The 11,863-nt window shown below is 31.9% G+C and overlaps 2 protein-coding genes across 2 annotated transcripts; one reads left to right on the forward strand and one right to left on the reverse strand.

Annotated features, from left to right (window-relative positions):
- Nucleotides 1–3,294: 3,294 nt before the first annotated feature.
- Nucleotides 3,295–6,198, forward strand: LOC112744441 (hypersensitive-induced response protein-like protein 2). Its single transcript, XM_025794071.3, has 6 exons — nt 3,295–3,534; nt 4,153–4,352; nt 4,712–4,832; nt 4,984–5,075; nt 5,167–5,263; nt 5,650–6,198. Exons 2-6 carry the CDS (start codon nt 4,164–4,166, stop codon nt 6,018–6,020), a joined length of 870 nt encoding a protein of 289 aa, XP_025649856.1. The 5' UTR covers nt 3,295–3,534; nt 4,153–4,163; the 3' UTR covers nt 6,021–6,198.
- Nucleotides 6,199–6,680: 482 nt separating this feature from the next.
- Nucleotides 6,681–10,095, reverse strand: LOC112744442 (outer plastidial membrane protein porin). The gene is made up of 6 exons (XM_025794072.3): nt 9,790–10,095; nt 9,557–9,624; nt 8,197–8,307; nt 7,781–7,867; nt 7,431–7,639; nt 6,681–7,210 (listed from the first exon to the last, which is right to left on the reverse strand). The coding sequence occupies exons 1-6, from the start codon at nt 9,836–9,838 to the stop codon at nt 6,904–6,906; spliced, it is 831 nt and encodes a 276-aa protein (XP_025649857.1). The 5' UTR covers nt 9,839–10,095; the 3' UTR covers nt 6,681–6,903.
- Between the last annotated feature and the right edge of the window lie 1,768 nt (nt 10,096–11,863).

The following is an 11,863-nucleotide window of genomic DNA, read 5'->3' on the forward strand; positions in this document are numbered from 1 at the left end:
TATATTTTTTTGCATTTTTTTAAATTGTTAGTGACACTTGCTCCCGTACCCTACCAAATAGATCCGTCTCTGGACTCAAGTCCCTCCATTGAAAATCACCTAATATCGTTAATTGACAGTGACAGGTACTAATTTGTTTAATTTTAATATTTTGAAAGACTAATCTGTTTAATTTTAAAGTTTAGAAAGATTAATATATGTAGATAAAGAATCTGAATTTGGAGATAGTGTTGTGAATGCGACCCGAACTATTTCTACTCTATTTACTGCTATTCTTTCTACTTCAATAATTATTGTTACCGTTTCTATTATAAGTTAGTCCCTCAAAACTTTACTCTTCATTTTATCTTAATATCAACTTCTATTTTAGATAATATAGATAGATTTTTCAAGTATTATTAAATTTTGGGATGCACGAATTAGATAGCGGAGGACATGAACACCTCACTGATCATATCCTTCGTGATTGATCATTCAAACACGCTACCAAAGTTGGAGTTGGATTTATATATGTATTTATATATCCTTTGTCACGAGGTTATTTAATGAACCCTATAAGTTATTCTCAGGTATTAATTGATTCCCTCCTCGTTTAGGTATTAATTTTGCTGTTCTTTTTTCTATCATTAGAAATTTAAAATACTTACAGTCGAATACAATCTAATAAATCTATTAGAGTTAAGTACGATTTTATTCTCTAATGTATAAGTTGAAAAAAAATTTTACTTCCAATTTTTTTTTTTTGCATATAAAATTGTCTATAAAATTTAAAACTAAATTTTAAAATTGTATTTTTTATTTAAATATTAAAATTTTAAATCAAATTATCCATAACAAAAAAATTATAAAATAAAAAAAAACAAGAGAAAGAGAGTGTTTCTTCTTCTCCAAAGGGATAAGAGAAAAAGAAAAAAAAAAAAGCTGTCCACAATTCACTTTGTCTCCGTTCGCTGCCACTTTCATACGATTTTGGTCTATGAGATAAGGATAATTTAAAAATCAGGATAAATCTTAGAGGAGATTTTGTATGCAAAAAAAAAAGTTGAGAGCAAAAAAATTTTCAGCCTATACTAAACTAAAATCGTATTTAATCCCAATAAGTTATTTTCAGTTTTAAGTATTTTAAGATTATTATCTAGAATTTTAAAATTATTTTTTTACAGTTTTAAGTATTTCAAGATTGTTATCTAGAGTTTTAAAATTATTTTTTTATTCATACTCAAAGTAAATATCAAATTTCCAATATTTAGTTAAGCATAGATGAATCTTTTTATTCAACCACACACGCCCTGAATGAAATTTTGGTGCAACTAAGCAAACAAAAGTTTAGAATTGAATTTACTAGGCATACTATATACAAGGCTCATAGACTTATGTAAATTACTAATTATGTGATTGTCAATTCTATGGATTACGATTCCTTTTTTGCATTTTCTAATTCATATTTTGGATAACCAGCCTCATAGCGTATTAAATGTATGAACTATGAACCTGACAACTTGTTATTTTATATACATTGTTTAATAATATGCTATAGTAGAAATAATACCACATAAGAAAAAATAAAAACAATAATACTCATCTAATTTTATATTTTTTTTCTTTTTTTTTCTTTTTTATATAATTGCTTTCAAAAGTATGACATGAAAATATTATCTATTTTTAAATACTTCTTATTAAGTAAAAATTGTTATACTTTTACATTTTTTATTAATTAAATACATTTTAACTCTTTATTTATTATATTTTATATTAATAAGTTATATTTAGAATGTTTTATTTTTTATTTTTCTTTTCTAGTAATAAATAAAAATTTAAGACATTTCTTTTTTTTTTTCGGAACACATTTGTCATAAAAATATCCTTGCTGAATAAAATAAAATTGTATTTACAAAATCAACCAAGTCACAAATATTAAACTTATAAATACACAAAAGTGTTATCTATATCTTAGTCTCAACTCATATAATAACATACATTATTCTTATATACCCACTAATCGCAGTTTCCACATTGACTTTAATAAAATAAGTTAAAAAACAACTATTAAAGAATGTTGAGAAATAACGAGGAAAGAAGAAAGAAGATATTTGTAATTTGAAAGGAAAATATTCCACATATGATTATAAAAACGCGTGGTCCCTATGATTAAATACTGTTTGGTTTTGGTTTTGGCGTCTTGTCCATATTGAAAAGACAACAAAAAAAAAAGATGAAAAGTAAGGCAATGTTTGTTTCATGAAGCTGAAACTGACCCTTTGCATTATGTCAGTTAGGCCTCCCCGATTTTTTTTCCTTCCTTATTTGCTTAGGATTTTGGTTCCTTACTACCGAAGGAGCCTCTGTGGTTCGTTCCATGGATGGCAACTGAGACAAATTCAGAGAACAGTGAAAATATATTAGCTGATTAGTCGACTTTTTTTTTTTTTGACTGGTCGACTGAAATTTAGTATTGTATTTAATTTAATAATCAAATTTAAAAAATAGTGATAATAGAGGGGTTGAAATTTTTGAAAAACAAAAACTTTAATAGTTTGTTCGAAAATTATTTAAATATAAAAAGAATTATATTTTTTTTAAGAATAAAATTATTTTTATTTGAGATTCAATTCTATGATTTAAAATAATTTTAATATATTAATAAAAAAATTCAATTCTTTAATTTTGAATAACTTTTATATGAGTTAAATTTTTTTTTAATTTTGTCTTTAATAAAGAGAAGAAAGAAAACTAAATAGGTGTTAGGCAAAATTAGAATAATAAATTATAATAGAAATATTTTTGACATTTAACATTTAAACATACATATTGTTTGAAAATTATGTGTGTGTGAATGTGAACTGCTTTTAAAGACTCCTGGCTTAGTTTAAATAAACACCTTAATTAATTTTTTTTTTAAAAAAATATCTTAAATAATAAATGACTATATTAAAAGTAGTTTATAAATAAGTTATTTTGTGTTTGAATTTTTAATTCTAAAAGTGCTTATTTTATAGAAATGTGAAAAAAAATAGTAGTATGCGAGAAGTTATTTTTTTTAATTTTTCTATAAACTCCTAAATAACATCTTAAAAAGCTGTAATTTAGTTTTAAAAATTGCACTAAATATTAATACTACTACTTTTTATAAGTCAAAAATTTAAAAAAATTACTTTTAAAACTTTTCAAACGAACCCTTCATCTGATTTGTAAATAAAAAAAAAATGAAAATTTAATCGGTCATTTTTATTTGTTCCAAAATAAAAGAAAAAATTCCAATTCCTGAATAAATTCTAATTCAGAGATTTTTAAACAAGCTCTAATAACATTTTCTTAAAAAAAATATATATTCATTTAATTTTTTAAGTTCTAATTTATCCCGAAAAATCTTCGCATTTTTCTTAAATTAGTTACAGTTTTTACCGTGCAGATAACGTCACCATCTCTTTGTGAAGCTCCAAGTGCATGACTATTTGTTTCTATATATACAAAGCAATACAAGTAATAAGAGTCACAAGGCTAAGTTTATAGGAGGATATTCCATTCAATAGAAAGGTGAATAATTTCTCTTCTCTGCAGGAATTGTTAGTTTTGTATTGTTGCTTTGCTTCGTTTGAGTGTTGGTGTTGCTCTTTTCATAAATTGTAATTTTTGTTTTACCTTTTATGCTTGCTTTCTACTGCAAAATTCAAAAGAGAATGAAGATTTAATGCAGTTTAATTGATAAGGATCAGAGTTGCTATGTTATTTACTGACTTCTTGATTATTATTATCTCATGACATGTCATGAATGATTTCATGGTTTTTCTCTTTTCTGTCTCAATGATAGTTGAATGTTTAGGGTACAAATTTCAATTATAGGTTTTAGCATACTTTGCTCTCTTAAGAGTAATCATCATTTTTCATTTTGGATTGATTTGTGTCTGAGATAATAAACTGGTAATGTTTGTATGTTAATTTTTTTCTTTTTCTGGTCATAGTTCCATACTCATAGTCATAGTCATAAATAGCTGAAAACGAAAACTTGGTATTACCTTTATTTTTCTTAATTGTTTAAAATTTCTCCTTGGATATATGTTTTGTGTTGAAATTTTTGCTAGATTCTTGTGTTTTGACAAAGATTATTTCATTAATTGTAACCTAGTTTACTGAGTAAATGCTATCCAAGTGCAGAATTGAAAGATATGGGTCAAGCTTTAGGTTGTATTATAGTTGGGCAATCAAACGTGGCTATTAAGGAACATTTTGGGAAATTTGATGATATTCTGCAACCTGGATGTCACTGCTTGCCTTGGTGCCTCGGATACCAGATAGCCGGCGGCCTTTCGCTCCGTGTGCAGCAACTCGATGTCAAATGCGAGACAAAAACCAAGGTTTCTTTTGCTTCCTTTACCTCCTCCTGTAATATTAGCTCTTCTTTAGATGATATGATTTGTGATCACTTTGCTTTGTGTTCAGAACACTGTTCAAAGTTATAATTGGTTAAGAACAACAATTTGCCTATGAGAGATTCTGTGAATTTTAAGACTTTTAATTTTTCAACTGTGATGAATTGTGCAAAGTAGTACAGTTGCATATTGCTCCCTATGTTATTTCTGTTGATCTATGCTTCAGGAAATTTCCTTGTTCTCCAATATACCTTTTACCTTTTAAGGTTTAGAAGGTAGATGTGTGTTTTCAATTTGATTTATTGTGAACAATTGTTAAAGGTTAACTCTGATATACTTGTTAGGATAATGTGTTTGTGAATGTGGTTGCTTCTGTGCAATACCGCGCCTTGGCCGATAAAGCATCTGACGCCTTCTATAGGCTCACCAACACAAAGGAACAGATACAGTCCTATGTTTTCGACGGTATGTGGAATGATCGATTATTGTGCTTGATTCTGTTCTAGAAATGTTACATACCTGAAATTAATGCAAGATCACTCCACTAATGGAACTATCTAGTATCTACTGCTTCTATAGAATGCTGCTTATGCTTTTTTTTTTTGTATTTCTTCAGTTATCAGGGCAAGTGTGCCAAAGTTGGAGCTGGATGCTGTGTTTGAGCAGAAGAACGACATAGCAAGGGCCGTCGAAGATGAGCTTGAAAAGGTGTTATTTCGGCCTGCAATTTCAATTTTTGTTACCATAATCCTTGTCAATTACTTTGTGATTAACAAATTATCTTAAACTCTTGTTTTAGGCCATGTCTGCTTATGGATATGAGATTGTTCAGACCCTTATTGTTGATATAGAGCCTGATGTTCATGTCAAGAGAGCTATGAATGAGATTAATGCAGGTAATCTGTTCTTAGTTGATCAAAAATTACTTTTAACATGCATAAATATTCATATATACATGCAGCTTTTCATATATTTGCTTGCATTTCAACTTTCTCTTTCAAAGTTCAAACTAATTAAGTAAATATAATAATAATCGCTCATTTGGTAAACTTGGAACTCTTTTCTTGTCTTAAATTTTAAAGACATGAGCTATTCTTGTCTCAAACCCCAAATTTGTGAGTGTGAGTGCGCACGTGCATGTGTGTGCGTGTGTGCGCATGTGTTAAAGACATGACCTGCATAAGTGGACAGAAAGAGTGTTCTTAAAACCCTTTTCTCATTTGGTTTATCATTGTAATGAAGGTTATATCTCATAATAACCATTTCACTATTTTCTCAACAGCTGCTAGATTGAGGCTAGCTGCTAATGAAAAAGCTGAAGCAGAGAAAATACTTCAGATCAAGAAAGCCGAGGGAGAAGCTGAGTCCAAATACCTGTCGGGACTCGGAATAGCTCGACAGCGCCAGGCCATTGTGGATGGACTGAGGGACAGTGTGCTTGCATTCTCCGAGAACGTGCCCGGGACGACAGCAAAAGATATCATGGACATGGTTCTGGTGACGCAATACTTCGACACAATGAAGGAAATTGGTGCTTCTTCAAAGTCCTCAGCAGTGTTCATACCACATGGTCCTGGTGCTGTTAGGGATGTTGCTGAGCAAATCAGAGATGGTTTACTTCACGCCAATGCCTCACCAAATCTCTTAAATTAAGCCTTTTTCTGGAATTGTGAATGACAATACTAATGTATATTGTGTGTGTGTGTGTGTGTGCTTTCTGGATAATTGATGCTTTTGTGCTTGGTTTTGAGTGTTAAAGACTAATTGTTAAAGCTTTCAATATTAAAGATTAGTGGAAGCCTGCAAGGATTACTTCTTAGATTTTCTTTAATTATGTCTTATTTGTGTGTTTAAATTTACATTTTGTATATTCTTGCTAACAATTAAAATTGCCTTGGCTTTAATCATGCTTCCTAAGGAGCTTAATGGATAGAAGAATAGAGAGATGGAAACTCACATCATATTACAGAATCCAAACTAAGGTATCAATTCTTGCTTCTATAATTCATTGAGAAAAACGAAATCTTTTACTTCCTATAAAAAAAATCACTTCTAAAACAAATCCCAAACGTAAGCATACATTTGCTGTTGCTTTTTCTCTCCCTTTTTTGCCAAAAAGAAAATTTACAACTAAAATTTGTATATGTAGTTCAAAAACGTTATTCTTAAAAGAAATTAAACAAATACATCAATCATTTTATATCAAAATCAATTATACCTACAATTATTTCTTCAGAAACAGAACCAAACATGTATCCCATCCAAGAGGCATAATAAACAAACTGGGATATAAAGGAATATTGCAGGGAACCATTGTAGGAACAAAAACAATATAAAAATTTCGCGCAAGTTAAAGCCTCAACAATGAGTCGAACCATTTGGTTTATAAAAAAACCTACTTATTTTTACAAAGTTGAATTGCTCAAATGTAAAGAAAACATAAACACTTCTTGCCCAAGAAGAACCACCAACTTTAAGAAAATAAATACTGCATGCTTCCTATCCCCCTTCCCCCCTATAAGATGGATAAAAACTCCTAGGGCTTGAGAACCAAACCCAATCCAATCTTCGCACTCTTCTCGATCGCCTTGGTGTCGACTTCCCCGGAAATAGTGAAGAACGATTTGGGGCGCCACTCATGCTGGATGAGAGCACTTGCCCTGCCGTAGTTGTTGACGCGAGCCTTCGCTGTGGTCAAGGGGTCCAATGCGTGCTGGGCGCCAAGGGTGAGGGTATTCTCGTTGGACGAGAACCTGTGAGTCACCTCGGCACCAACAGCAGTGTTGGTCAAGGGGTTGACCACATGATAATATGAAGCATTCAAAGCATCGCCCTTGTCATTCCTGCACGCAAGAATTCGTATCAGAATAGAATTAAACTAAAAAGAGTACACATTAATTCATTTTTTCATGTTAAATTCTGTAAGCATACAAGCTACAAATTCTAAACAGATCATCATAAAATTCGGTATCTCCACAAGTGATTAACATTAAAGTTGAAGTGAAATAAATGCAGACAATTCAACTAAAATAATGGCTTGAAAGGGGGGCATATATTACTCACACAGTCAATGCGGCAATCAAGTCATCTTTGGTGAAGCTGACTCCTGCGTTCGATTTTGTCAAATCCCCACTTTTGGTATCATATGAAAGATCCACTCCGAGAGCAAGAATGCTAGTTCCAAAAACAGCAGAAAGGTTCACGATTGGGTTTGCCGTCAACCCAACACTGGTGTTCACTCCAGCATAGTCGTGCAAGTACTGAAGTTCCACCTGTTTAAAAGAATATCCAACAACTTAATACGAATTAAGTATTAGAATGTAATAAATGTACCCAGATTTATCGAGGTTGGTTTCTCTAACTGCATAATTATTCTAGAGGCATGAATATGTATAAATTTATTATGTTCTTACCTTGCCAGACCTTTGATCAGGAACTTTGAAGCTAAAGATAGCCTTCAAACCAGGGGTAGGCTCATCAACAGTGATGGTTGTGAAGAGCTGAAAGGAACCATCGTGAATCAAGTTTAACAAAACTATCATACGAAAAAATAAATAAGTTGCATTAACAATTAGACATTGAAAAGCTGTTCCCTTGAAAAATTTCAATTTCAAAGAGATTACTATTTCACATGCTACTGCTACATATAATCTAAATCTAATATGCCAACAAATTCATTAATCTAACCAACAGTTCAATGCGAAAACGGGATTAATAATTATGTTAATGGGTGATAAATCAGAACCAAGGCAGTATAAAACACAGTATAATGGGTGATAAATCAGATAGTAAGAAATATAAACAATCCAAACACAAACGCCAAACTTACATTAGAATCTGTATCAACTTTGATATCGGTGGTGACATTTCTGTTCTTCAACTGGGTGTTAACATCACCCACAAACAATTCACCTTTCCTGGTTCCTGATGACGTGATGGCCTGCATCAGCAAACATAAACATTAGACATGTAGCGAAACAGAGGTTTAAATGATACTAAAATCATGGATGACATTTTTTTATGAAATGGGCTCCACAGTATCAATTTAAAGAATGCATTTAAAGCACATAAGTGCAAACTGATTTGCTACTTTAAAACAAATTCAATTAATTTCTAGGGTTCCGCAAAGCATAGGATACAAGTCACTAATACATTTTTGTAGCAGATACATCCTAGATCTTTACCAAATATTAAAATTTACACACTTAACACCTTTAATTCAAGTAGATCATGGCAGCAAGTAGGGCAGATTGGACAACCCCCAAAACACTATGCGGATATGTTGAACACTCATAATTAAAACTTAAAAACCCTAACTATTTTGGGGCTTCTAGAACATCACACCTCTTATGAGGCATTCATCAATCGTTTAAATCGATGTTATAACGAAAAGGGTTAAATTACACATTATTGAGTCCTAACATATGCACAACTACTATAGAAATACGGTTCTCACTTTAATTTTCAACTGAAGAAGAAAAAGAGCAGTGAAGCAAGTTACAAACCACGAAATGAGAGAAAGTAATGTCAATCACCAAGAACAAAAAGACAATAATTCAAATAACCAAAGAAAAAAGAGGAGTGGAGTCTTTTCCTTTTCAAAAAGATATAAACATGGAATTGGAATAGAGCATGAAAAGACAACATAAATGTGAGATTATTTCTTTAATCCCAAAACCAGTGGTCCTGAGTTCAAATCCTAGAAGAAGAAAAAATTGTTTCTTTTTTCAAGAAAAAGACCAAATAAGAGATACCAAAGCAACCAAACCAAGTACCCCAATTCTCATTATATATAGCTATAGGTTTCATTCAAAACGGTTTATAATAAAGCTAGTAGCAAAACAAAATATGTTTTGTTCAATAATTAAGCATTGAAGAATGAAGACCCCTATATGTATAGTTATCAATAATTGAAAATTTTAAAAATCCAAATGAACAACACAGCATTTTTCAGTCAAAACAAAGAGAGATTATCAAAGTACAAAACCTCCAAATAGAATCCCTCCATTTAGTTCAAACCAGCTCATTCATTTCATCAACATTATTCACACAAGCAACACATTTACATCCAGTAAAACATAATCCAACACTATAAAAGCAAATATTCATACCACTAATTCAACTTTAAAAAAAAAAGCAATGAACAGAAACTGAAAATTAAATTTTTTTTATTAAAAAAAATCACTCACAACTCCAGTGGGTGAGTAGGTACTGATGGTGAACTTCTGGTCACTGTGGTAGTCCTTGAACAACAGATCTACAAAAATGAAGAATAAAAACCGAAACTTTCAGGGTTTATAAAAGAAATCACAAATTCCATATTAAAAAAAAAAACACCCACGAATTGCAAATTCAAAATCCAGCAGACGAAGAAACTAGATAGAGAAAACGGTGAAAGAGAGAGAAAGAGAGAGTAAGGTACCCCTGGCTTTTTTGCCGATTTCAGTGTAGAGACCAGGACCCTTTGCCATTGGAGAGAGAAAGAGAAAATGGGGATCGGAAAATTTTAATTTTTGTGGGGAAGAAAATCGGAGGAATAGTGAATGAAAGGTTGGTGTTTTGTGTTCGAGCGAATCTGAAATAAATTTATAGGTGAAAACCCTAAATAAATATTAAAAGATTTCTTTTCGGGAAGGGGTTTTTTTTTTTTTTCTAATTTTCTCCAGCTTTGTTCTCAAGAAAAGAAATTCTGATGATGTCATCTCCACCGTTGGTTGATGGGTGCTCTAAAATCTAAAGTCTTGTCATTTCCCAATTTTGGAGGTTTTTGTCTAATTTGGATTTTATCATTTTACTTTAATGTAGATACTAATTAATTCATTATGAAAAATAAACTTTGGGTTAAAATTATATTATCTTATAAAAATATGTTAAAGATGTAAAACCGTAGTGAATGGATTAAATGTTGAATCATAGGATTAATAAAATTATTAAAATAATATCCAAAACTATAACAAAAATAATATCGAGAGATATGAATAATAAATCATTTTTGAAAAATTGAAAAAGTCACAAAATAGTTAAAATATATTTTTTATTAATAACAAATAAATTTTGTATTTGATAAATAACTTGTGCATTTTATTCGATATTTTATTATAAACACTTGAAAAGATATTTAGAAAACAAATACCGAAATGGATTAAAATTCAATCACTAGATTTCTAATTTCTTTTTATGTTTTAAAAATTTTATGGTCATTTACAAAATATTCACTTGATATAAAATTATTAAATTTTAAAAATAAATTTATTTTCTAGTTATAATAGCAAAGAAATTGTATTAATATCTGATTTTTAAAGTTATTTTAAAAAATATATATTTAATATTTAGTTATTTTTATTGTGTTTTAAAATCATTTTTTCTGAATATATTTGCTATTCATATTTGTCGATGTATTTAGAAATATAATTTTTTTTTGGTGCTATTGAAAACAATTATGTGAAATTAATAATGATCATATTGGAAAAATAAAATTTGTATTTTATTCTAAGTGAAGATTAAACAAAAAGGACGAAAACGTTCATTATTGAATTTGTTACGGATCCGGCCCACGACTTCCACACTCGAAACAGTCTCCAAATTCGGTTATTCGGATCCGAACCGATTCACCCTTCTAGAAGGTTCGGAACCGGCCCACTAGAGCTTCTAACAAACAATCAAATTCAAATACCTTTCTTATTTTAATCAAATAAGATAAAATAAGATAATTATCATCACCTATATAAAGGGGAGCCCCAGACCCCCTCAAGTATGTCATTCACTCTACACACCTTATACCTCTCAAATTCATTCTTACTTGAGTGTCGGAGTGTCTTTACAGGTACCACCCCCATTGCTCCAGTCAAATAATCCGGCATCCACCTCGACCCGCAAGTTTCCGATCCATCTCTCAACCCGTACCGGAGGCATCCAGTACATTGGCACCGTCTGTGGGGACTGCAACGTCGTGACGGCATGGCGGATGAACTTGAGGAGCAATCCCCAAGGCATCACCATAACTCACCAACCAGAAGCCCAACTCCCGAGCACCCGGAGGTCACACCCCCCACCCAGGGAAAGGTCGCAAGCGCCGTTTACCAACCAACCCCGTGCCGAACAGTCGAACAGCCATCGAAACACGAGCTCCCGACAACCTAAGAGAAAAGGCGGCGCAGATAATCAAGGACCTCTGCCTCTGGGTGCAGGAACTCGAAGGCCGAGTTACTACCAAAGAACGGCACCACACGAAAAGCGGAAAGCCACACTACCTCCAGGTCAAGATCTCGCCACAGGTCGCCTGAGCGGCGACACGACAAAAGACACGATCGCAGCGTCTCCCGCGACCCAGGACACCGACGCGACACGAAGGATGACCGACGACATCGGGAAGCCAAGCACACAAGAAGCAAGCACGTGATAATGGGGACCACCCCTTTCACGGAGAAGATGCTAAGAGTAAAACTCCCTAGGGGCTTTGACAAGGCCACAGACATGAAATATGACGGAACCAAAGA

The sequence above is a fragment of the Arachis hypogaea genome, chromosome 14 (genome assembly GCF_003086295.3).
Source record: "Arachis hypogaea cultivar Tifrunner chromosome 14, arahy.Tifrunner.gnm2.J5K5, whole genome shotgun sequence".
Classification (NCBI taxonomy): Eukaryota; Viridiplantae; Streptophyta; class Magnoliopsida; order Fabales; family Fabaceae; genus Arachis; species Arachis hypogaea.